General features: G+C 44.5%; 2 protein-coding genes across 2 annotated transcripts in view; both read right to left on the bottom strand.

Annotated features, from left to right (window-relative positions):
- Positions 1-11,599, bottom strand: part of LOC311319998 (protein Dok-7-like) — a gene marked incomplete at both ends in the record, with an annotated part of 35,148 nt that extends 23,549 nt beyond the window's left edge. Inside the window, 4 exons of the mRNA XM_084451632.1 lie at positions 834-1,034; positions 3,594-3,824; positions 11,399-11,444; positions 11,546-11,599. Coding sequence (XP_084307758.1) covers positions 834-1,034; positions 3,594-3,824; positions 11,399-11,444; positions 11,546-11,599 — 532 coding nt within the window. The remainder of the gene's footprint in view (positions 1-833; positions 1,035-3,593; positions 3,825-11,398; positions 11,445-11,545) is intronic.
- A 502-nt stretch (positions 11,600-12,101) lies between these two features.
- On the bottom strand, positions 12,102-25,996 carry hgfac (HGF activator; the record flags this gene model as incomplete). The annotated part of the gene is made up of 13 exons (XM_084451631.1): positions 12,102-12,272; positions 13,752-13,894; positions 13,983-14,123; positions 14,883-15,022; positions 15,755-16,016; positions 18,113-18,210; positions 19,104-19,278; positions 20,583-20,693; positions 22,141-22,272; positions 22,621-22,764; positions 23,592-23,665; positions 25,256-25,349; positions 25,936-25,996. The coding sequence occupies 13 exons, from the start codon at positions 25,994-25,996 to the stop codon at positions 12,102-12,104; spliced, it is 1,746 nt and encodes a 581-aa protein (XP_084307757.1).
- Positions 25,997-27,416: the final 1,420 nt, after the last annotated feature.

Raw genomic sequence — 27,416 nt, 5'->3', positions numbered from 1 at the left:
TCGGCCACGACTACCACGGTACAAAAACACAACTCCAGTCAACCCCGAAAACACAAAACCTGTCTCTGCCAACAAAAAGACTATTATTTGCACACCGTGCAGTTGAGGAAAAGGTGCACTGAGTGCTCTGTACCAGTGCCAAAGACAACAGGGATCAGACAAAACGAAGACATGTTCAGCTAGTGTGTCTCTCCAGCTGTAGGTCTCTCCAGCCGTAGGTCTGTTCTCTTAGTGATGCCTGCTGGTAGGCGGAGATGAACAGGGGATTCAGAGTAAGAATCCACTGTGATCTAGGCCAAATGTACTGAATGCCAAACTCCAGCTCATGCTTTCAAAGAAAGAAGGCCCAGGCATGAGATGAATCATGAAAGATGCAGTCAGACCATGAGACTGACTTGTTAAACTGTTTTGCCTGGTCATAAATCCACAATATTACAGATTTACTCAAGCAGGATTGTAGGACATATTATTCTAGGTCCTCCTTGCATATCAAAGGTCACCTGGTATTGGCGGAAACGTCTCATTTAGCTATTGATATACTGTGTGTGTATGTGGTAGATTTAAACAGTTTTGTTTCGTGACAATCTGGAATGTCGAGAGTTCTAAAACAGCTGTTTTCAAGATTCAACCTGTCAACTCTTATATGAAAGACTCACAACGAGACCGGCGGTATAGACTCTGACTAAAACTAGCATCTCGTTGGCGGCTGTTTTACGTGATCCCGGCTTCAGAACCATGAATGACAATGACATTCTTATCTTTTATGAGGCAGCATGACAGCACGATGGTAAGCGAACCAAGCACAACAGCAACAGAAAGGCAGACCAACTCACAATAACCGCAGCGTGTCCCCCCCTCAAAGACGAAGCCGTTTTGTACAGGCCCATATCTGCGGAGGTCTGGGAGGTTCCACTGGCCAACGATGACGGGGGGGGTGTCCCTGGCTAGGACCAGCAGGTTGTTACACAAGTGAAGCGTTGCGGGTCCGCTCTCCAGCTTAGTGCCTGGTAAAACACCAACGCTGAACCTGTGGACTGAACAGAAGTTGGGACACCAATTAAACAACCGGCAGCAACAACAGACGAGGTCACTGACTTCATGAAAACATGTTATTGTACGTTAGTCCTTACATAGAGAACACAGTTTCATCATAAACGCAATTACTCCAGCATGGCTTTGATGGAGTCCAGTAATAAAGGAAGGCTGAGTACTGGAACAGCCAGGCTCAGATCTGAGATCAGCAAGCTGCTGGAACAGCCAGGCTCAGATCTGAGATCAGCGAGCTGCTGGAGCTGCCAGGCTCAGATCTGCTGGAACAGCCAGGCTCAGATCTGAGATCAGCGAGCTGCTGGAACAGGTCAGGCTCAGAGCTGCTGGAACAGCCAGGCTCAGATCTGCTGGAACAGCCAGGCTCAGATTCCAGCGCAATCAGTCCTGTCATAAGCCCTGTCAAGAAGACAGAGTAATAACTGAGTCAATCTTGCGGCCAATGAGACACACAGAGGAGAGCTGGCCTGAGATGGGAAGATACACACTTATGTTTGTGTGGTGGTGTGTGTGTGTGTGTGTGTGTGTGTGCTGTGCATGTTTGTGTTATGCATTTGAGTTTCAGTAAAAATCATGTGCTGGTAGTTCCTCAATAGCAAACAGTTAGTACAGTAGGTACAGTATATGACTGATAGATGTTTAGTAAACTCTTGTTGGGTCAGAGATTGAAGCTTAGTAAACTCTTGTTGGGTCAGAGATTGAAGCTTAGTAAACTCTTGTTGGGTCAGAGATTGATGGTGAGGAAATGTCAGCTGGCCCGTTGCTGTCATTGCTCAGTCTGAGTGAGATTAATGGGGTGTCACAAACCATAACAAAAGCACTGGCATACAGTGGCCCTCTGCCACAGGCAGGTGACATTTCTGCATGCCTGGACACACTCCGCACTGGGATACGACAATCAGGCACACACTCACACACACACAATGCACACATTGTACACACACAGATACACACGTATATAAACATGTGACACAGAGCTATCCATGAACACTATACAAACATGACACACACACACGCACATATTGTACACACACACACACACACACACACACAAAGAGGGCAGCTGCAAAGTATTGTCTGGACTTTTCACCTGCTCCACACCCTTGTGTCTATTACTGTAGCCTTGTGATTTGTGACCTCTTTAAAACTAATTTCTTCCACAACAAGTTCAATTAGGCAGCTGAGTATGAGATGCCCAAAAGAATCTGGATGTCCTAACGCCCTCCGAAAGAATCAACATCGCAGGCATGAATTGCCAAAACACATTAGAGCTATGCAAGGGACGACTGTATCTCAGGAGGTAGAGCGGGTCGTCAAATGATCGTAGGGTCGGCGGTTCGAATCCCGGCTACTCCTGTCCACATGTTGAAGTGTCTTTGGGCTCTGAACCCCAAATTGCTTCCAAAGAGCAGGCTGGCACTTTGCATGGCAGCTGCCACCATTGGTGTGTGAATGTGTGTGTGAATGAGAGGCCACTGTGAAGCGCTTTGGATAAAAGCGCTATAAGTGCAGTCCATTAACCATTACAATACTATTAATACATAATAATACTATCTATTGTCAATAGATGGAAAGTTAGATTAGCTACAGTATGCATACTGGGGCAGAATTCTGAAAGCACTTCCTTATTACATATGCTTATTAAATCTTCCACTGAGACCATAGAGACCATAATTTCACTGGTCCTAAAATTATGATCTCAATGTTTAAGGTTTATGGTAGACGGACCATAAAAAGGGCTAACTGTCCAAAGCAGCACACTACCCCTTTAACTTATGCCTTGATTACAGCACATTGATCTGAGGCCTTAGTGAAATACAATATCCTCATAGGTTTAACACATCTCTTGAATCATCATCTATCTGAACTCCCTATAATGTAAGGATACTGCACTCTATTACGGCAACTATTAAACTGACTTACTGAGTAATACTACATACATCTACTGTGCCAAAGACGACACTCCCTGCCTGTACAGGGTCACGTAGGTCTTTACTGGAATTGCCGAAATTCGTCAGAAGACAGAGCATGTCCTCAGAAAGTCATTGGCACCTGCAAATAAGGAAGTGAAACTTTCCATGCAAGCCAGCAAGCAGAGCACAGGGACCTTTCCCCTCCAAACCTCAACCCTGACCCTTGACCCCTGACCTTCTTAGTTTGCCTCCAACATTTTTCTATCCCCTCTTTTAACTCATCTGAATTTGACCCCTCCAGAAAAAAATCCATTCGCCCTCGGAAAAAAAAACACCATCTGCAGCCAGCAAATTTGCATACAGTACTGTAGGCATGCAGATGCATCTTTTTCCCTCCAGTCACGCGCTCTGAAGAAATGGAGCCTCCCCCCCCCCACCCCACATTCTCCCAGGGTGCCCCCCCCTGCCTTCTCCCAGGCTGACCCCCCCCCCCCACCCCCACCCCACCCCACATTCTCCCAGGCTGACCCCCACCCCACCCCACATTCTCCCAGGCTGCCCCCCCCCCCACCCCACATTCTCCCAGGGTGCCCCCCCCCTGCCTTCTCCCAGGCTGCCCCCCCCCTCCCATACCTTCTCCCAGGCTGTATCGGACGCGGATCTCCCAGGCCAGCAGGGCCTCCTTGCTGTCGAAGCCCAGCACAGCAGCCTGGCCCAGGCAGAGGATGGCCAGGGTGTAGCCCACGCCCTCACACCACTGGCCCGTCTCCAGGCCACAGATGTCCTCCAGGGTGACGCTGGCCCGCTCCTTGTGGCCCTGGGCCTTGTCCGACTTGTCTTTGTACACCAGCAGGACTAAGCAGTCTGGAACGGGGGGGAGGAGGTAGAGAGAGAGAGAAAGACAGGTGAATTATAATGATCTGTTTCTACAGCACAGGTTTTGATTGATTGACTTTATTGGATATCAAAAAGACAAGAAACAAACAGTATCCAAGGGATAAACATGTAAAAGCGCGAACATTTCCAACATGGTCCCCGATGTCATTTGTTTTGTCAAACAGGACAGACAAAAAACACATTTAACATATAAACATTAATAAAAACACAATCAGAGCATCACAATCCATTGTCCTAAAAAGCATTTATTGAAAATAATAAATTTTAAAAACTACTCCCAAAATCTGCCACTCCTAAGAACTATCCAGACACCTTATCCCATAGATACTGTAATCGCAAACCCTACCTCTTAGAAACACCTGTAGATTCTGTTGGTTTAATGCTAAGTGGGAGGCTATTCTACAGAGATCCCTGTGCAGAAGAAGGAGCTCTGAGCTAGTGTTAACTCGTGGCACTTTACAGGAGCGAACACTAGCCCTGGTGGTATGTCCATGACGTATGTCGCTGCGTATGAACCATGACTATCTGTGAACCCAGATAGCTAGGCGCAGTACCATGTATGATGTTAAATATAATGGTTAAATGTCAACTGCTCAACCCTGAGGTGCACTGGTAGCAGGCCCACCTTCCTGAGTTCCTCTCTCACTACATGGGTTCTGGGTTCTGGGAAGCAAACTTAGTAGGTAACGGATGGTGTTATTTTGCAGCGCCTGCAGCTTATTTCTAAATTTAACCGTCAAGCCACTAAACCACACAGAACACACATAATCGGAATGGCCCTGAAGTAAGGATGTAAGAAATGTGAGAAATTAAAAAGCCTTGTGTTCCAATACAGGCACATTTAGAGAAGATTTTGGCAGTAATAGGTTCACAAGAGAGAGACTAATCTAGTGATACTCCTACGTATTTAGCATGTGTCTTCCCTGTAACGTCAGCTCCATTGCATGATACTTTAGACAGCTTTCTCTTTGTACCAAAAAGGATTGACTCTATTTTGCCTAGATGTATTGATAGCTTGTTGTCTATTAGCCACTCTCTGGCGCTGTCTAATTCGTTAGTTAGAGTGCTCTCTATCTCCCTAACATCTCTATCTTCCTAACATCCTCACCAGCAGTGCAGAATCATCGGCATATAATAGGAGCTTACACCATACAGCCGCAAGATTAAAAACAAGAGTAGGCCCAAAATAGAACCATGAGGCACCCCACATACAATGTCCAGCGGTTCTTACCTAAGTCCTTCTACGTCACAGACTTGAGTCCTCCCTGTGAGGTAGGAAGTACACCATTTGACGGCAGGCTCACTAAAACTCAGTGCACATGCATTTAAGTTTTGACAACAGTATGGCATGATTCACTAAGTGAAAGGCTTTCGGCAAATCAAGCAAAAATCATGCGAACAAACTTTCCATCATTAATATTCTGTTTCACAAAATCAAACAGATCAATGAGACAGGTTTCAGTAGAGTGTGCTGCTCTGAACCTTGACTGATGCTCATATCAGATTATTTTTTGCCAAATGTTCCTCGACCTGTTCATATGCCAGACGTTCAAAGACATTAGACACGGTCATTAAGATCGAAACTGGACTTTAATTTCCAATGTCTGACTTACTTCTTCTTATAAAGTGGGACCACCCTAGCCATTTTTACTTTTTAGGAGTCAAGCCATGTCTCACAAACTGCTACAACATCTGCTTTAGTAGAGAAGTCGAGCTGCCTTATTTCATCAAGTTTAGGTAACAGGCTCCTCGCATTAACATGAAAGAAGTGTTACCATGGCCGATTAAATAAAGCGGTGCAATCAGCCCTATCATCTTCATCCAAAGCAGGTGCATCATCACACAAACATCATAATCAATAAGTCTTACATTAGGCACCGCTTGGAGACAGCGTATACTACAGACAAGGGGAACGTCAAGCCATAGTTTGACAGCCCTATTCTAAGTGCCATCAGCCACATTTCCGCATTTAATATGCACAAAATTATTGCAAATGCCCGACACCATTGCTGTGTGCTGTGTCCATGGGTCCAGGTGAGTTATAATAGACCTATTATAACAGCACAGGTGAGTTGTAATAGATCTGTTACTACAGCACAGGTGAGTTATAATAGACCTGTTACAACAGCACAGTTACACACAAATGGCTTATTTTCACCCCACGAAAAAGTACCAACACGACTTGCGTCTACAGTACTTGCTTTAATGGTTTTCGGTTTTCCACTGCGCGAGTAGAGGGAAGGCGAAGCGCTACTTGCTCCTTCAAGCAAGCTGAAGCGAAGCAACGTGCAAGGAAACTCAGTTACAGTTACACAAGGAAACTCAGTTACAGTTACACAAGGAAACTCAGTTACACAAGGAAACTCAGTTACAGTTACACAAGGAAACTCAGTTACACACAGTTACACAAGGAAACTCAGCTAAGTGTACTTGTACTATAAATTCGCAATAGCTGCGACCACAAGCTACAAAGCAGGCTACAAGCCTTTTCAATCTAGCTGAATCTTCTTCTCTCTGGTCTAATAAGTGGATTAGTAACAGCTGCAGCGACCGACAGAGCAAGCTATAGAGCTGCTGGTGGCAGCTGAAACCACAGAGGCCTATGGGATGAAACTCACACTGGTTGAAAGACTGTGCTAGAGAAATGTAACTCCTTGCCATTGTAAATGAAATGTTATGATGATAACATCACTGAACATGTCATTTGTATACCAGTTTCTCACTGTTTCGCTCATTGAGTATATGTTCAAATGAGCAAAAATTTACATTTTCCTTTTGGTGAATTCTGGAACTCCCTACTACCTGCAGTGGGAAACAAAGTGAAAACTGCGCATTTGAAAGCGTGCTCAAATAGGCTTATGTGTTGGGCAGGAAATGTTTTGGCTATAGGCTACTAAAGCATTTTTGCTCAATCTGTCTATGGGAAAAAATAAAATAAAAATCCAGCGGATATCTTAGTTACAAGAAGATTGATCTTGGAAAGCATGTTTTGTGTTGTGATATTCCATTTGAGAAATGCACCTGATTGCTGGTGCACAGTAGGCTAGATGCATAGCAGAGGGGAGAAGGGTTCCCTGCCTTCTTTCCTCCGCTACTGTATATCAGTCTTAAGTCTCCTTTTACTGCACAATAAATAGCTTCGGTAATGGCCTAGGTCTAAAACTAATCATTGGCCTGTCCTATATAATTAACAAGGCAGGTGCATGTTTTAGCCCACCATATCTTGACAGTGGAGCAAAAAAACGACTGCTCGACTTCGACTACGACTCGAATCTCAGTCGACTTCGACTACTTCGAACTTCGACTAGGCCCCCCCAGCAGTGAGGTAGCAGGGCCCAGTGGGAGCACTCAATCACTCCTTATCACCAACTCCAATACCCCACCCCAGCTCCCGCCTGAGACAGAGACACACGGACAAGCCAAGACCGTACCACTGTGACCAGTGTGGGAAGAACTTCACTGAGTCAGGAACCTTAAAGAAACACCAGTGTGTTCATATAGGAGAGAAGCCGTACCACTGTGACCAGTGTGGGAATAACTTCAGTGTAGAGTTCAGACTCAGGACACACCAGCACATTCATACAGGAGAGAAGCCGTACCACTGTGACCAGTGTGGGGCGAACTTCAGTGTAGTCTAATCTCAGGACTCACCAGCATATTCATACAGGAGAGAAGCTGTACCACTGTGACCAGTGTGGGAAGAACTTCAATCAAGAGTCTAATCTCAGGAGACACCAGCGCATTCATACAGGAGAGAAGCCGTACCACTGTGACCAGTGTGGGAAGAACTTCACTACGTCAGGAACCCTAAAGATACATCAGCATGTTCATACAGGAGAGAAGCTGTACCAGTGTGACCAGTGTGGGAAGAACTTTGGTTACTCAAGAGATGTAAAGAGATATCGGTGTTCTGGCAAGAGTCAAGATTCAGAACTCTAGACCAGGGTTTCCATTACCCGGTATTTACCATTTTTTGTTTGGGAAAATCTGTTGAAGTCCAACATAATGTTCAGTGAAAATAATTCTCTCTAAGAACAATTTGAATTGAAATTAAAATTTCCACATATTCTGACTTCTATATAAAAAAAGATTATTTTTTTTTATGTGTAGGCTATAAGACATATATGGTGCATGCAGATCATGAAAGCCTAACATATAGCACACATCTAATCATATCGGATGAGAAATAGACATTACCTGTAAAGCTCAATGAGCTAACTTTTTTATAGTTCAATATTCACCTTTATTTGCTATTAGTTTATGAATTGGCCTTAGCAAGACCCCCAAAATAATTTTCATGACATGAGACTACATGAGACCCATTATTTTAGAATTTCGGTGTACCGGTTAGTACACTGGTGGGAAATCGGAAGTGACACGTTTTGCGTGTCACAGTATCAGGAAGACAACAAACACTTCGCCCTGCAAATTCCTCTACATCCATGGAAGTCCATGGAAGTAGCTACAATCTTCCAATCCAGTCTGCTCCACACACATTTGTTACCATACCCCCCACCCCCCCCCCCATCATTACAGCGAGTGAGTGGGGGATTGTGGGAAGTGTGGTTCTTAAAACGCAGTGCCGATTTTATCATGACCAGAGGGGCCGCCAATGTGCCGAGTTATCTCATGTAGCTTTAAATGGCATATATAGGCTGCACTACAACTAATCACCACAACAAACACCTATAATATTATATTATAATATAATGACCGGAATTTCTCCCATTTGTCTGGGACATTGAAATGTTCCTGGACACAAGGACCCTAGCGGAAACCCTGCTCCAGTTTGAATATAACAGAAAAGTGAGTATAGGAAATCTATGATCTGTGATCTGAGATTTGATCATTTTTCTACACAAGACATCTGTTTATAGGCTACAGTTAAAGGAGTAGTAAAGGGACAATGCATGGAATGAAATGGAAATTCAGTCTGAGTGTCAGGCCATCTCACCCTCTTCTGTCCTTTTTCCCTTCTCTACAGGAAACTATCCACTTTCACCAGAGAAGAAGTCAGTTTCTGATAAAAAGCCATTGAAGGCGCCAACGAAGAAGAGCTCCACAGACAGCAGGAAGCTCCAGAGCCCTGAGGGGACTGGCCGACATGGGGAGGAGCCCACCCCAGAGAGGGACGCCTCCCTCGCCAAGAGAGGGAAGAGAGGTAAGAGGGAGGTGAGAGGTGGAAGAGAGGAGGAGAGGAGAGAGGGGGAAGAGAAGAGAAGAGGAAAAGAAAAGTGTAATAATAGATGGTTTCAAATAGAGTATTATATTATTATACTGGGCTAGATGGCACACTACAGTTACTATTGACAAGGTACACTACACAGTTACTATTGATAAAGTACACTACACAGTTACTATTGATAAAGCACACTACACAGTTACTATTGATAGAGTCCACTACACAGTTACTATTGATAAAGCACACCACACAGTTACTATTGATAAAGCACACTACACAGTTACTATTGATAAAGTACACTACACAGTTACTATTGATAAAGCACATTGCAGTTACTATTGATAAAGCACACTACTCAGTTACTATTGATAAAGCACACTACTCAGTTACTATTGAGTAAGCACACTACACAGTTACTATTGATAAAGTACACTACACAGTTACTATTGATAAAGCACATTGCAGTTACTATTGATAAAGCACACTACTCAGTTACTATTGATAAAGCACACTACTCAGTTACTATTGAGTAAGCACACTACACAGTTACTATTGATAAAGTACACTACACAGTTACTATTGATAAAGCACATTGCAGTTACTATTGATAAAGCACACTACTCAGTTACTATTGATAAAGCACACTACTCAGTTACTATTGATAAAGCACACTGCACAGTTACTATTGATAAACCACATTACACTACATCATGTTTTCTAAGCATGTTGATTAACTTTTGTTGATTAATGATTGCTGTCCACTATATGCTGTATATAGATTCATAATTGATCTGACTTGATCATGTTTCCCGCAGAGTTTGGGCTATGCAAGAGACAACGTCACCAGTGACCCCCTCCAAAGAGACTGCTACCTAAGAGACAACATCACCAGTGACCCCCTCCAAAGAGACTGCTACCTAAGAGACAACATCATCAGTGACCCCCTCCCCAGAGACTGCTACCCAAGCAGCAACAAACAGGAGGTTCAAGCCACGCCTCCAACCAAGGCTGAATGACTGTTGTTGATCTGATCTAATGTTGTTGAGCTTTTTCCTCCACATCTCTACCTCCATCTCCCCTATCTCCTCATCCCTCTCTCTCTGCTCTCTATCCCTGCCCACACTCACCCAGAATGAGTTGCCCCTCTTTGGGGGGTAAACACACACACACACACTGCAGTCTCTCTCTCTCTCTCTCTCTCTCTCTCTCTCTCTCTCACACACACACACACACACCTTACATAACTGCACTTCACAGGAGCTATAGAATGAAAAGACAAGAGCAATAGAATTGAAAGAGCTGTAGAATGGTTGTGTTCAATCTCAGCCTGACCCATTATTATAACCCTAACCCATTAAACATCTAGTACAACTCCAGCCTAACCCATTAAACATCCAGTACAACCTCAGCCTAACCCATTAAACATCTAGTACAACCTCAGCCTAACCAATTAAACATCTAGTACAACTCCAGCCTAACCCATTAAACATCTAGTCCAACTCCAGCCTAACCCATTAAACATCCAGTACAACCTCAGCCTAACCCATTAAACATCTAGTACAACCTCAGCCTAATCCATTAAACATCCAGTACAACCTCAGCCTAACCCATTAAACATCTAGTACAACCTCAGCCTAACCAATTAAACATCTAGTACAACTCCAGCCTAACCCATTAAACAGCTAGTACAACCCTGGCCTAACCCATTAAACATCTAGTACAACCCAGGCCTAACCCATTACACATCTTAAATGTGGCAAATAATTTACATTGAAGAATAGGCCACGCACTCGCAGAGGTGTGTATATGAAACAAGAATACTATAAGAAGACATGTCATTGCTTACAACCTGTTATCTCAATTTTGAATAAAGTAGGTCTATAGCTATAGGCTGGAAAACTGTGCTGCGTTCTGACATCCTTAATACCTTTCTTGACTGTAAACTGTGTTCCAGTCCCTTTTAAATACCCCAGTCCAAACCTTTAAATACCCCAGTCCACATCACATGAACTTCCAGGAGCCAGACAGTTCTCTGAATGAGCACCACGAAACATGAACCCGTCCACGCACACGCTAGTGCATTATGGAAAATATTCATCTCACAACACATGCCCTAATGCCCTTAAATGCATGCAAGTTCAAATCTACTTGAGTTCCGATTGCTTTTCTGTTTGTTTCTTTGTTTGTTTTTTGCTGTGTAAATTTAATTTTATTTATCGAAAACAAGCCACGTATAAACGTAACGGTATTGAATTACCATGCATATAACAAAGATAAACATTGTAAAGTGGTGCGCCACTATTTCAACAACGTGTCTGGTGTTACCCGCTTTCAAATATAGAACGGTAAGAAAACCTACCTGCTACTGGCGACGGCTTGCGGAGAACCAGCCACCTAGTCTTCCACTGCGAAAGAGAACGGCACCAATAAGTAAAGACATCACAAAACAGCACAGAAACGTTCAGGTGCGTACGCATTTTATGAATTATTTGGTCAAATAAAACACCTTTTTCCCATCTCTGAATTTGACATATCCCTCCACGACAACAGAATCCGTCATCTTCAGTCATGGTTCCGGACAGCTGCAGTGTCGCTGTCCCGAGGCCGAATGGGGGGTCACTTTCAAAATAGCTTTACTGGAGAGAGAGGGGCGCACACACTCGCTCCCCCAACACACACACACGCAAGCGCACGCCACTTGTACCAATAATGTCACCTCGCCTTGATAATTTTCAACAGGGTCAACACAAAAAAAATGTTTACACAAGGGTTGGGTGTAACGATTTCAGTTACATAAACAACATGTCAGACGGGTCCCCTGACGACTAGTCCATCTTTATGACATGAACTAACCTTGTAGATTTGTAAGTTACTAAAGTTAATCGAAACAGGTAATTCAAAGACAATGGGACACACTGCTAGTTAAATCAAGTCATGGTTTATTTAGCCACAAAATAATATTTTCACAGTTGTATAAAATCATTAAAATCTTCAAGAGTCATGGTAAGCACGGTTAGACAAACAACACAGCCCATACATTAAAGGTGACAGAGTTCCCTTCATCAGGACTTGAGCCGGCGCTTGAGGATTCTGTGGATCCAGGGTATGTAGTTGACGACCCGGGTGTAGACGCCGGGTTTACCAGAGCGCCCGCAGCCCTCACCCCAGCTGATGATACCATACAGGATGCTGACATCATCTCTCACACAGGCCAAGGGCCCGCCAGAGTCACCCTGGGACACACACACACACACATACATAGACGTGCACACATACACACAGGCACACACACAGAAACACACACAGGCACATAAACACAGGCGCACGCACAAGTAAACACACACAAACACATTAATCATCCTCCTGAAACCGTCGAATTACAAATTGCGCAAATACTCTCAATACTTATGAGATTACAACATCTCACGTAAACACAGAGGGAGGACGAAACCCTTCATTAAAAGAAAGAGCTTGAAATCCCAGCAGCGCCCTACTCACACACTCAACACTCAAACACACACACATGATTAGCAGCCCTCTACCCTGCGGTGTAGTGGAGGGTATACGGAGTATACCCACTTCTTTATCCATGGACCATCAGTATACCCACTTCTTTATCCATGGACCATCAGTATACCCACTTCTTTACTGTATATATACACTGACCGCACTACATTTTGTACATTTTTATATACTTGCTCTGTGTCTTTGCACTGTCCTCTCTCGTCCCTGCACCCTGTCCAATGTTGTCTGATGTTATGCACCACAATCGAAAGCAAATTCCTAGTATGTTGAAAAACTACCTATCAAATCAAACTAATTATCAAATCAAACTTTATTTGTATAGTGCATTTCATACACAGAGGCAATGCAAGGCGCTTTACAGAGAGCTAAGGGGGATGGACATAGATCCTACTGTACCCCTATATTTTCCAGAGGGAAGCAAAAAAAATTGTTCAACCATTAGGGCCAATATAGGAAAACTGTAAAACCTGATTCCCTGACCTCTCAACAAGATGATTGAGCAAGCTCCTGGAAAATGTTTAATTCTATTGGCTAGGAACATTTACAGAGCACTTAACATGGAATAAATACTTCATGATAAGAAACATGACTATGAGTATAGTAGATAAATAGTTACAGAGATGTTACCTACGCAGTAGGCCATTACAGTATGTGTTATCTATCCCTGTAGTCCTTAATAGGATATTTAAGTGAATGATATAATAAAGCACAGTAAGCACTTAACAGACAGGCTCTTGAAGAGTACACTAGGTATAGCAGCTATTTTATGCTATATTTTTTAGAACCCTGTCTGCTACAGTAAATGCTGCTAAGTACATGGCAATACAACAAATTCTGATGAACACCACTAATGTAAAAACTGTAACCTTTCTGCAATTTAGCCATGAGAGAATACCCACTTCTTTGGTCACCACTAGCTGGACAGAAGCTGTGTTTAGGAATCAGAATCACAATCAGTTTTATTTGCCAGGTAGTTTTTACACATACTAGGAGTTCATTCTGGTCAGTTGGTGCATAACACTGACGGAGACGACATTAGACAGGGTGCAAGGACTAGACGGGACAGTGCAAAGAAAGGACAGTGCGAAATCCAAAATGCCGTGTTTTTCCTACTCGTCAAAGGACCCCGAGGTGGAACCCCAGCGAGGGTGGGTGAGGGGGGGGGGAGCCAGGCGTGCCGCCCTCACCTGGCAGGCGTCCACGCAGCGGTCCGTGCCGGCGCAGATCATGTTGGCGGTGACGTGGTTGCCGTACACCTCCGGCCGCGTGCAGTCCTCCTGGGGGACCAGCCGCACCCCGGCCTCCTGCAGGTTGGAGTATTTATTCGCCTCTGTGGGGGGAAAAGCAACAGGGCCTAGTTTAGTTTGGAAAGGCGAACGCTCGTGTTTTAAGCCTGTTTGCCACGCGACGGCGCGTACTCTCGTTCATGTGTCCCCAGCCGGTGATGTGACAGCAGTGGTAGTCGGGGAACGTGGTGTCTTTCTCCGGGAGGCAGATCGGTCGTATAAACTGGCTTCTTCTGGCACAGCGGCCTTTTTCCTTCTTCAGTTTGACCAAAACTAACAGGAAGAAAAACACAGTTACAGTATGTTAAGATATATATCTAGAACTACACCACAGTAAATACATGATGAAATCTGAATATCACCATCAAGTGAAAGAATAAAATGAAAGTGAAAGAATGAAGAATTTTAAAAAGTATGTAGGACAAGCACATATATATATATATATAAGCATTATGCTTCTGCCTGTACCTTTTCAGTCACTACCCTGTTGACAATGTCTGTGGTGTTTGTATTTGTTGTATTGTGTGACGACTGAATAAAGAATAAAGAAAAGCATATAACACTCAAACCAACAACATGGACAGATGCTGTGAGTGTCACGCCCAAATGTGTGTGTGTGTGTGTGTGAGAGAGAGAGAGAGAGAGAGAGAGAGAGAGAGAGAGAGAGAGAAAGCATATGGGACACAGCTGTTCGAAGACGCACAGCTGTGGGAGAAGAGACAGGCAGGCATATTGTGTGTGTGTGTGTGTGTGTGTGTGTGTGTGTGTGTGTGTGTGTGTGTGTGTGTGTGTGTGTGTGTGTGTGTGTGTGTGAGGAGAGGGATGGGGAGGATGTATCAGTATACGGTAAGCATATTGCATAAGCGTGTGTGTGTGTGTGCGTGTGTGTGTTTGTGTGTGTGTGCGTGATTGTGTGTGTGTGTGTGAGGAGAAGGGAGGGCAGGATGTATCAGTATAAGCATATTGCATAAGTGTGTGCGTGCGTGCATGTTTGTATAGAGGGTGACCAAGCGTTTATAATAGATTACTCACCAATATCGTGGAGCGTGGGATTGAAGACGGAGAATCTGTCTGGGAAGACGTACTTCTCCACACCGAACGAGCGTGTGTGGGGGCCACTGACGTTGAAGTTCTGCTGGCCCAGGACCACGCGGATGGAAGAGACCAGTGGGCTGGGGGAGAGACAACCCACCCTCTGTTAGGACTTCAGCATTTACCATAAGGGCGGCCGTGGGGGGGTCTGTCAGACCACACACTTCAGTATCGATCAATGTTAAAAGACCTCTATTGCAAATCGAGGGATCTGAGAACTGCAGTGTCTAGAATTCGACGGAAACTATTCTGTCTCCAGAAGACATTCGTAGATCAACTGTTGTAGGCTTCCCTCTAACTGAATGTCTGAAAATAGTTTACGTTCATAAATCCACAATGATGAGGTCAAAGTCAAGAGCGTAAATCACAGTAGATGGCTGGTCTGAGGTCTGTTCTATACAGATGGCTGGTCTGAGGTCTGTTCTATACAGATGGCTGGTCTGAGGTCTGTTCTACACAGATGGCTGGTCTGAGGTCTGTTCTATACAGATGGCTGGTCTGAGGTCTGTTCTATACAGATGGCTGGTCTGAGGTCTGTTCTATACAGATGGCTGGTCTGAGGTCTGTTCTATACAGATGGCTGGTCTGAGGTATGTTCTATACAGATGACTGGTCTGAGGTCTGTTCTATACAGATGGCTGGTCTGAGGTCTGTTCTATACAGATGGCTGGTCTGAGGTCTGTTCTATACAGATGGCTGGTCTGAGGTCTGTTCTATACAGATGGCTGGTCTGAGGTCTGTTCTATACAGATGGCTGGTCTGAGCATCAGCTAAATGACTAATGTAATGTAACATAATGTAATGTAATGTACCTTCTGAAGAAGCAGTGTGCAGCAGAGACCACCCAGCAGGAGGAGACCATGGTGCCGGCGCAGAAGATCTCGTCTCCAATGTAGATGGCCGCCATCCAGGGGTGGGTGCCGGGCAGCGTGGTGGTCCCGCCCATGATGCGGCCCCTGGCGATCGACACGCGCTTCTTGTGCCTCCTCCCACACACAGGCTTCTTGGCCGGCCTGGTGTGGTTGGATCGGGGCGGGTGGGGAACAACCTGGAAGGGGATTATTCGTCTGGAAGCTGTGTGAAGAAAAGGAGAAAAGTTAATCCGGAACAGATCTAGTTCGATCCGTTTCTGCACCGGTTTCATCATCAGTGAAATGACTACAAAACTAGCGAGCCACTACTGCTACGACAGCTACTGAAACTAAACTATGATTAAACTACAACTCCCACCAGCCAGTGCACACCTCTACAGTGAGGTCCCACAGAGACTAATAACTACATAGTACCTCGTCTCATGATTTTGGACTTTGCTGGTAGCTCAGATTCCCCTGAAACGAAACGATCCACAAAGCTATTCCACAGACGTTTGACACAGCAGAGATGAATATTAATATGAGTATTAATGCACGCTCAGCATGTTTCTCATAAAACGAGCGTTGGCTTCCCCCCGATTCATATCCTGTTGTGCGGCGAAACCCGGGGGATGTGGGTGTGGACCCTAACCCTAACCCTAACCCTAACCCTAACCCTGACCGTGACCCTAACCCTAACCCTGTATCAGGACTCACCCTAACCCTAACCGTGTATCAGGACTCACCACACAGGCGCTTAATTACACTTGACTTGTTGATCCTGAGTGACTCATCCGTCTCTTCCCTATCTCATCTAATAATAATAATAATAATACATTTTATTAGTAATCTCAAAATGATTGGCCCATTTTCAACAGCAGTGGCCATGCAGCGGTAGACTAAAATACTTTGGTCATGTTAACGTTTCTGTGAGGCACAGTGACAGTAAGAGTGAACACATTCTCATTTTTATCACGGACAAACACATTCAAATGGAAAGTTTCGAGTTTTAACAAGGGCACAGTGAACATGATATATCGCTTGTGTGTGTCAGGAGCAGAGGAAGCTGGTTAAACAGTCAGGGTTCCTCTGCAGCTCTACTGTATTCTGCTGATAATCCTGTGGTCAGATGGGCCGGTCGGCTTCAACAAGATCCCATCCCATAACATCAACAACTTTTTTTTGTGCACAGATTGTGTTGGATGGGCAGGTGTGAGAGACCATGTTGATACACCTCTGAAACTCGTCTTAGCAGCCATCGGCTTTGTAGAGATGAAACTCACAAAAACAAAGATAAATGACACAGACAGGCCATGATGGTCACGATGAACACTATCACTACGGATCCACCCTAATCTATCCAACATAATGAAACCACCTAAACCCCTGAACCCTCTAACCCTCTGTCCTGTGAAATACAACTATAATTAATAATAACTGTACCCCACAATGCAACTCACCTCTACACAAACCCCACAGTGCACCTCACCTCTACACAAACCTATGAGAATCCTAACATGTAGAACAAGCAAGCAAGGATGCTCCTCAAGCTCTGAAAGTAGAAGGGACTCTGAGTAGAATGGACTACACTTCATATACTTTATTTAATGGACTATACTTTTACTGAGCCACAAAGTATAGTTTTTGTGTACAAAGCAATATATATTGACAATTGAAAAATATATATTGTGGCTAGCACCCCCAGAGGTGGGCCCTGGTAATGTCATGGGAGGACACAAACTAAGGAACTCACAGAGACGTTTTAAAATCAAATTTCATCGGTGAGAGACAATTAAGTCTTAAGGGTTTTTAGAAGATTAGTTGTGTCATGGGTTTTGTCATATCTCCATGAGAGCAGAAAATATTAGGTTTTAGTTAAAAGGAGGATTCAGGTGAATGGGATTGATTTTCAGCTGCTGCAGTGTCTCCGAAAGTGGGTCAACTCTTCATGACTCATAACGACAGTCCGGGTTTTTCAGGGGCAGCCCGTATAGAAGAAAGGACAAAAGAATACCCTTGATAAAAGACAAAAGCTTTCACCAATCCCTAGAACTTGCAAGCTCTATAATTTGCAAGGGGTTCGTTGGGCTAAAGTAACCGTTATCTCATAAAGGTATCGTGTAACTATCTATCTCTAAAAGATCTTCTCAGAAAATATTCACAAATGGTCAAGGAAGTCGATCCCAGCGATGTTGTATTTTGCCAGTTTACCAACATGGCAACCCATTAGCGAATGTCCCTGTACTACTCCGTCGACGAGTATTGATCACAACGATGACCCTATTGGGTTCAAACTGAAGACTCTGCCCCTTTACTCACATAAAGCCGCCACACAGAAAGGCAGGTCACAGTTGTCCCATGAGATGGCTCCGTTGCTGAGGGTGTAACACCAGGGCATCCGGTCCCCGTCAGGATTCCTGCACAGAGACACAGTCGACATGTGACGTGGGTGTCACGCCACCTAGGGGCCACTACTACTGTACATACTACTACAATATATCACCAGCTGATTGGCTGACAGGGGCCTGGTTACATTCCATTGGAATTGAACTATGCAGGTGTGTATTATACATGATACTTTTATTGTTGATGTTGGTTTTACAGCAGGGTTTATTGTACGTCTCTGTTGTTGTAGTCTGGGTTTTTCTGTTATTGTTGTTCACAGGGCATCTTCAAGAAAGAGAGCTAGATCTCAGTACTACCCTGTAAATAAAGGATACATTACCCGGGAAAGGTAGGTAGGTGGGACATGTTAAACATTTGTAGGTTTACAATTACCTACAAATATGTTGGATTTTAAGCATTTCGATATTTATATGTTGCTATGATACTGTAAATCGAGAGGAATCGGTCAGTGAGGACGTCAGTGGAAACCACGTCTCTGTAGCCTGTTGTCCTGACGTCTCTGTAGCCTGTTGCTCTGGCTCTGCTACAGCCATTTCTGTAATTCATTGTCCCGTCAACAGTTAAACAAAAAACGCAGTGTGCACTAAGATTCAATAAGCAACATGGAACATTCATCTATGGCCTTATCTGGGAGTGTCAGTGTACCCAAATTGCTCCAAGCAGTTACATATTGCTACTTTAAATAAGGAAGGTTTTGATTAAATGGAGTTATGTGGCTGGGAATAGGAGCTTGACCTCTTACCTTTATGTAAGACCAGTTCTACCTCTGGAGACTCCAGACTGACTGTATCAAAGTGCTGTTTTGGGTTGCCAGGTTCATTGTTGGTTGCCAGATAATTAAATAAAGTACATCATGCTAGCAGATGAGAGTGGTAACACAGGGCACTCACACACACAAACACACCTGCAGAATGAGTGTTCCCCCAGGCCCCTGCGGGGGGCGTTGTCCACGGTGCCTACGTGGACCTCATCGTGCAGCAGGTCAGAGTTCCAGGGCAGACAGCGGGCGCCGGAGACCGTGGTGGAGATCACGCCACGGTAGTCTGTACCCCGGTTCTTATAGCATTCAGCCTCCGGTTCTAATACACATGCACACACACACATACAGGTACACACACACAGACACACATACACACACACACACGCTTACACACACACACAGACACACATACATGCACACACATGAACACACATACATGCACACACATGAACACACACAGATGCGCACACACACATACACAGTGAATGGATGCTACTTATTCAACTGTGCTAGCTTCAAGTGTGCTGTGCTGTATTTTATGTATTTAGACCAAATATAAACATTGTTAAGTATATATATCACATCTGTCTTTGCCTAATGCAACTTTGTTGTATGTCCAATGCTAGTAGGCCATCAACATGATCCCTGTTTAATGGCTGGACATGCTACAGTATATGCTGATCTAGCCCAGACCATAGCGGTTTTAACAGACCAGACCTGTTTTAATACACAGACTATAGCAGTTTTAACAGACCATAGTTGTTTTAATACACAGACCTTAGTTGTTTTAATACACAGACCTTAGCTGTTTTAACACAAATCATAGCTGTTTTAACAGAATGTAGATGTTTTAACACACAGACCATAGCTGTTTTAACAGACCATAGCTCTTTTAACAGACAATAGCTGTTTTAACAGACCACAGCTGTTTTAACACACCATAGCTATTTTAACAGACCATAGCTGTTTTAACAGACTGTAACTGTTTTAACAGACTGTAACTGTTTTAACAGACCAAAGCTGTTTTAACACACAGACCATAACTGCTTTAACAGACCGTAGCTGTTTTAACAGACCGTACCTGTTTTAAGAGACCGTAGCTGTTTAAACAGACCGTAACTGTTTTAACAGACCGTAGCTGCTTTAACAGGCCGTAGCTGTTTTAGCAGACAGTAGCTGTTTTAACTGACCGTAGCTGTTTTAACAGACCGTAGCTGTTTTAACAGACCGTACCTGTTTTAGCAGACCGTAGCTGTTTTAACAGACCGTAGCTGTTTTAACAGACCATAACTGTTTTAACACACAGAACATAGCTGCTGTTTAACAGACCGTAGCTGTTTTAACAGACAGTAGCTGTTTTAACACACAGATCATAGCTGTTTTAACATTCGGTAGATGTTTTAACACAGAGATCGTAGCTGTTTTAACACACCATAGCTGTTTTAACACACAGACCGTAGCTGTTTTAACACACCATAGCTGTTTTATTAGACCATAGCTGTTTTAACAGACCACAGCTGTTTTAACAGACCGTAACAGTTTTAACACACAGAACATAGCTGCTTTAACAGACCATAGCTGTTTTAACAGACCGTAGCTGTTTTAACACACCGCTTCACTCACCGATGCTGCAGTCGGCGCCGGCGTATCCCGGCCGGCAGGCGCACACCTCCTCGCCGCTGGAGCTGATCATCCGGCACGAGCCGTCGTTCTCACAGGGGTTCTCATGGCAGACTGGGGGAAACACAGCACGTATTCAGGCCGGGTATGGGGTCCTGACAGTAGGGTGGGATTGGGGTCTGAGTTTACGTAGTGCGTAGAGTGACCCAATGGGGGCGGTATAGAAGTAGACGAAAAACTAAGTGAGACACTGAAAATGTGGAGGGACAGAAACGGTAGATTAGCGGACAGAAACGGTAGATTAGCAGACAGAAACGGTAGATTAATGCACAGAAACGGTAGATTAGCGGACAGAAATGGTAGATTAATGCACAGAAACGGTAGATTAATGCACAGAAACGGTAGATTAGTGCACAGAAACGGTAGATTAGCGGACAGAAATGGTAGATTAGTGGACAGAAACGGTAGATTACCGGACAGAAATGGTAGATTAGGGGACAGAAACGGTGGATTAGTGGACATAGATTAGTGGACAGAAACGGTAGATTAGTGTACAGTAGATTAGTGTACAGAAACGGTAGATTAGTGTACAGTAGATTAGTGTACAGAAACAGTAGATTAGTGTACAGAAACGGTAGATTAGTGGGAAGTTTCACCAGTTTCTTTACATAAACCTGATAAAAAGAGGCCATTTCTGTCTGCAGAGAAAGGAAGAGACCTTCTGTGCCGGCGAATCCTGTTACCCCTCCTACTCCTCCCCCAGTTGAGATGAAAGCAAGCACCTCTCTGTTTGGGCGTGTCCCGAGTCATGGTGAGTCACTTAATCTGTCTTTTAGTTTGTAACCATGGAGAGGGACTCTCCTCAGGCACCTCAGACGCAGTTCCCACACACGCCTCCGGAAGGAAGGAAGGGCCTTCAGGTCAATGGTAAATGGACTGCACTTATATAGCGCTTTTATCCAAAGCACTTTACAATGAAGGCCTCTCATTCACACATTCAAACATACATTCAGCAGCTGCCATGCAAGGTGATAACCTGCTCACTGGGAGCAATTGGGGGTTCAGTGTCTTGCCCAAGGACACTTCGCCATGGTAGAGAGCGGAGCGGAGCGGCCTACACACACACGGTTTTCACAGAGGAGCTCAATCACTTACTTCTCGATTTATCATAGCAATATAGCAATATTTATATGTTTAAAATCCTACGTAAATCCTACTGCAGGCTCAAAACTAATCTGGGAGTACAAATTGCGTTAAATTAAGTATATCTTCTGATAGTTTTCAGTCCAGGATAAGATATAATCTAGGTCTAAGGAAAACCAGAATTCACGTTTTAAAGGCCATTGAACGTGTCTGTTAGTCTTTGGATTACAGTTTAACACTGGTCTGGGAAACCAAGCCCTCAGGGGCCCGCTGGAACATTCCTCTGCCGGGAGACAACACTTCATCTGGTCTCAAGTTCCAGCTCCACTCTCCTCTCCAACAAAGGCAAACGAGGTATGAGAAGGGAGGTGCAGAGGGTTGGGAGTAAAGCGACACCAGGATCTAAGGCTGGTCTCACCCGTGTAGCGGACCCTCTCGCAGTCGATGAGTCCGGCCAGGCATGTGCAGCGCTCCACGTTCCGCAGGTGGATCCGCCCCCAGGACTCTCCTGCGTCGTAGTAGCGCAGGTGTCCGGTGTCGAAGCACTTCCCTGACAAAGAGGATGAGCGGAGGTGAAAGGAGCTGGGTGGAAGGCGAGGAGGGGGGGGGGTCGATCGGGGTCGCGGGGGCTGTGATCGGCGCCGTGGGGGGGCAGGATGAGGGGCGGCGCTCTAAAAGCGCCTCCCTAAAGCTCGGAGCCGTTCTTTAGAACCCCATAAGGAACATCATGCTGACTGAAGTTCTCCTATCATTTTGACTTTATAGAAATAGTAGCATACAAGCCTATGGGTCTGGGGTACAGTATTACATAAAACTATTTAATTAGGTACTGTATAATTGCACTTCAGCTAAACAAACCTAGCCACTGTAGGCTACTGTACATAAAAATGCCCCCTACTCAGTTCACACAGCCTTCCGGTGAACGGCTCTGGACAGGAGCACTCAAACGACAGCCTGTGGGGCACCAGGGTGCAGATGCCACCGTTGTGACACGGGTTCACCTGGCAGGGGTCCACCGTTCTCCTGGACGAGTGAACGAGAACTGAAACACAAGAAACACACATGCAACGCGAATAGGAAATAGTGATGGATGGATGGATGGATGGATAGACAGACAGACAGACAGACAGACAGACAGACTGTTCTCAGTTCTCAGTAAACATGCACAAAGGCAGTCTCTTTAGATGTGTCAAGGTCAAGGTCAACTTTATTTATAAAGCATGTTTAAAATCAACTGAAGTTGCACCAAAGTGCTGTACAGTATATAAAACAAACTAAAACAGAAAACAGTATAAAGTGCACATAATCACAGAATAATAAAAGAACAGGACACAAAACAGGACGCTATCAGGCTATCAGGCCTCAAAAGCCAGTGAAAACAAGTGTGTTTTAAGCTGAGACTTAAAGAACCCTAAGTTCTGTGTGTGTCTAATGTGTGGAGGGGGGCTGTTCCAGAGCTTTGGGCCAGCCACCGCAAAAGCTCGGTCACCCTTCATCTTAAGTCTCGATCTAGGGACTGTTAAAAGAGTCTCGGAGGAAGACCTCAGGGTTCTAGATGTCGCACGTCCTCCTGTACTCTAATCAGAAACCTTGTGGACAGTGAGTAAACTGTTGTTGTGTAGCCTGGAATACTGTACAAGGCAGGGCAACGTTCTCCAGTGTGCTTCGTCAGAGCTCCGTGATAAAGCGGTGATGACACACTGGATCCGCCTGGGGCCAGGCCATATTTCCACCATAGGAACGGTCCCACGGAGCCAAATCACCAGAACCCTATACGCAGTGTAGTGAATTTATACTACAGGGCTGGTACACAGTCTACCTTGCAGTGTGAGAGTAGCAGCATGAGGTCTTGACAGGGTTGCAACATACCAGTGGGCTGCATGGCAGGAGCAGCACAGTAACCCCAGCGCCGGTCGCGATCGAAGTTGTGTGTGAGGGAACACCTAGGAGACCAGGAAACACACACATTCCTGTCAGGAACACGCAAGCCGTGACTTGAGACAGCGAATTGACACTTCACCGAACACTTATCACATGCATCATTAAGACTTGAAAGACGCTTGAAATGAGTCACTGTACTTCAGTGAAGTAATCCGTAGGATGGAGCATCAGGGCTGTCACTTCCTGTCATGAAACGCAACCATCTGCAACAATGATGTCATAGTGTCATCATTCTCACCTGTCACAAGATTCATCGTTCTCCATCCACGCCCATCTATTCAGTCGGTGCCGACAGCACACTACCAAAACCTCCAAAACATCTGGGTTTCAAAACCCCATGACTGCACACACCAACCTGGAGATCTAGTGAGATCGCAACTGCTGACGTCATGAGCAGGAAACACACACACATACGTGCGCACACACACGCACACAAGCACACACACACACGCACATACGCGCACACACGCACAAACGCGCACACACACATACACACATGCACACACACATGCACGCACACACACACGTGCACACACACACTTAAGGGCGTTACTAAGAGGGGCAGAAGACTAAATTATATCCATGCTGTTGTTCTCACTTGCACACGCTCACTCCTCTGGCAATAACGCCAGTTATAACTCACTCCTCTGGTCATAATGCCAGTTATGACTCACTCCTCTGGTCATAACGCCAGTTATGACTCACTCCTCTGGTCATAACGCCAGTTATGACTCACTCCTCTGGTCATAGTGCCAGATTAAAGTGGATTTACTCTGCGGTCCCATACTGTTACTTCTTCGTTAAGCCTCCCTGTAACACAGCTTTGCAGCGTTGGAGGAGCTTTGTGGATTTGTTTGTTCTTACAAAACAATTACCATCATGAAAACAAGACCATGACAGATTCTTGCTGTTTCAATTTGAAGCAATACAAGAGGAAACAATTGAGAAGTGAAACAGCATTCATAAAATAGTTATCTACACTTCAGTTACTAAAACCATGTTCTAAATGTCATAATCTTGCATAACTATATTCTAAAAATCCTGCATAACTGTCACTGTTGAAATTAGTGAATAGGCATCATCATCACTGGCTTATGAAGAAATTTAGAAAAAGTACTGCTGGGTAATTTCCCTTGACGACTGTAATTAAGAGGAAGTCAGCAAATGTTTATGAAAGCAGAAACGGAAAGGTCTTCAAGTACAAGCTGTGACGTAAAGCAATGTGTTGCCTGGGCACTGTGTGTGTGCGTGTGTGTGTGTGTATGTGTGTGTGTGTGTGTGTGTGTGTAGCCCTTCGTGTCTACAAGGCTGAAGTGTCTTTCTGAGTAATGGTTGTATGTGGTAGCGTTGGACTGCATGTGCATGTGGTGGAGGTATTTGTTTGCGAAAGCAAAACACTGGATGTGAGCGTGACAGAGGGACAGAGTAACGGAGGGACAGAGTAACGGAGGGACAGCCTCCTGGATGTAAGGGACAGAGTAATGGATGTAAGGGACAGAGGGACAGAGTAATGGACGGACAGCCTCCTGGATGTAAGGGACAGAGGGACAGAGTAATGGAGGGACAGCCTCCTGGATGTAAGGGAGACTCACCAGGGTCTGCTGGAGCTGGTGGTGATGCAGCGATGATGAATACATCCACCCTGACGAAACGGAAACTTACATTCTTTCCCATCTACAGTAAGAACTGGAAAAAGAGAATAATCAATCAACCTTTTCTTGTTAGACATATATACAAACTAATGCAATTCAAAGTACAAGATATGTTTAAAAGGGAATTTTGTATTTTAAAATGTGAATGGATTTACAATCTTTTGCAGGAAAGTTGAGGAATCATATCCAACATTTTTTATCATTTTACTTTTGCCATTATTTCACTTTCTGTGGCCAGAATGAAAAAGCATTTTCTCCTAAATGTTTTTCAATATAGACAGAGAGTTTTGTGTAAATCACCTTGAGATGCAGATGTTTTCTCATGCCTGAGACAATGGCTCGTTTGAGTTGGTCACTAGCTTCAGCCGGGACTTAATCACATTATATTGCTGAGGGGCCCTGTGCTGAGGATTCATAGTAGGCAGCCTAGCTGCTCTGTTAGGACAACAGCTCTGTCCCTAACTCCCTATGACAATCAGAGAATATTGCAAGTTGTATTGCATTAATAATTTATGGATTTAAATATAGTTGAATATCTAGTTTTCTGAAGAGAAGACGCAAAAAAATGTTTTGGGGGAGAATAGGCTCTAGTTGGTTGTGTCAAGGCAGACATTACCTACCTTTATGACCGTCCTGGCTGGCATCTCTCGTGCTCACCGTTTCATATCCCGGGAGGATCATTCGCTGGAATTTAAGTTAAAGATTAGTGAACACAGTGTAGTCTAGCCTACTCGTTTAAAAAGAATAGATCTAGTAGGCTACAGCTCCAAAAGTAGCCTATTAAGCGCTCTAGCCGAACTTCAATGTGAAAGGGACCTCATGAATTGATTTAACTTACCGTCCGTGCAGTTAAGACACAAGGTAAGCCCACTAAAATTAACATAATATATGCCATCATAAAGGTCCGGTGTGATCTGCGATACCAAGAAGATAGGCTGATGTCCCGCCGGAGGATTCCGTTTAACGTTATCACGTTATATCTGTCGGTTCCAGACTGCGCGGACACCTTTTGGTCATGGAGAACGTGGGGAATCCTGCAAGATCGATCTTGTCCCCAGCAGTTGCAAACTGTTTTAAGTAAAACAATTGCGTCATGAGTCAGACTATTGTCTCGTAATGACCATCACTGTACCCACAGCGGATTTCCCTAAGAGGATATATGGACTTCCATGATTAATGCAAGTTGGTGAAATTGCTTATCTGTGTTTGTCAGGAGCTCTGTGGGAAGCTAATGGGGGGACCCTCCTCTCTCCAGGCTTGGTCACCGTGCGCTTCGCGGCTTGTAAACATTCCAAGTGCGGCGTGCTGCGGCAGGAAGATCACCTCTCATTATAGGATACCCACCTACCTCCCCATCACAAAGCCGCTAATATGCACCTTCAGCTTAGCGGGATTCTGTTCTCACTGAAAACAGCACTTTCCCATATAGCCTTAAACAGACATGGCTTCAGGAAAATAATGTAAGCTTCTGAGACGAAATCGTTGACTTAATATGATCTACCGTTAATTATTGACGATTCATCTGACCACCTTGGCAAACAGATTAAGCAAACCAAACAAAAGTCTGGAATGTAGGAAAATGAATTAAGCAAATACATGGGTGGACAGTTAGGGGTCTGTTGAACATATCCTCATTCCTGAGTGAAGTAAACCTATAAATGAATAAACTGAATATATCTACAGAAAAATGGAAATTGTGTCTTAGGAGCAAGTCCGACACTTTCAGAATTATTAAAAACGTGAATGTTTATTGAGTGAAATTGGAACAATCAAATATGAAGCCAGACTACACAGGCTAAACAGAAATTACAGATGAGATCAGTCATCACATTGTTAACCATTAAATAGTAGGTCTGTTGGAAATATAACCAGAAAATGTAACCTATTGAAACAGTCTGTGAAGTAAGTGGCAATTTTCTCACATTCCTATAGTGCCATAGCCTCGAATAATCACTGTCATCTCACAAGCTCAAATCTCCTGATCCATCTGCCAACGGCTCAGGGGCAGGTGTAGGACTTAGGGGCAGGTGTAGGGCTTAGGGGCAGGTGTACAGCTCGGGGGCAGGTGTAGGACTTAGGGGCAGGTGTAGGGCTTAGGGGC

Source organism: Borostomias antarcticus (genome assembly GCF_949987555.1).
Source record: "Borostomias antarcticus genome assembly, chromosome: 17".
NCBI classification, from domain to species: Eukaryota; Metazoa; Chordata; class Actinopteri; order Stomiiformes; family Stomiidae; genus Borostomias; species Borostomias antarcticus.
The sequence above is the reverse complement of the archived record's forward strand: the minus strand, read 5'-3'. Positions and strand labels throughout refer to the sequence as shown.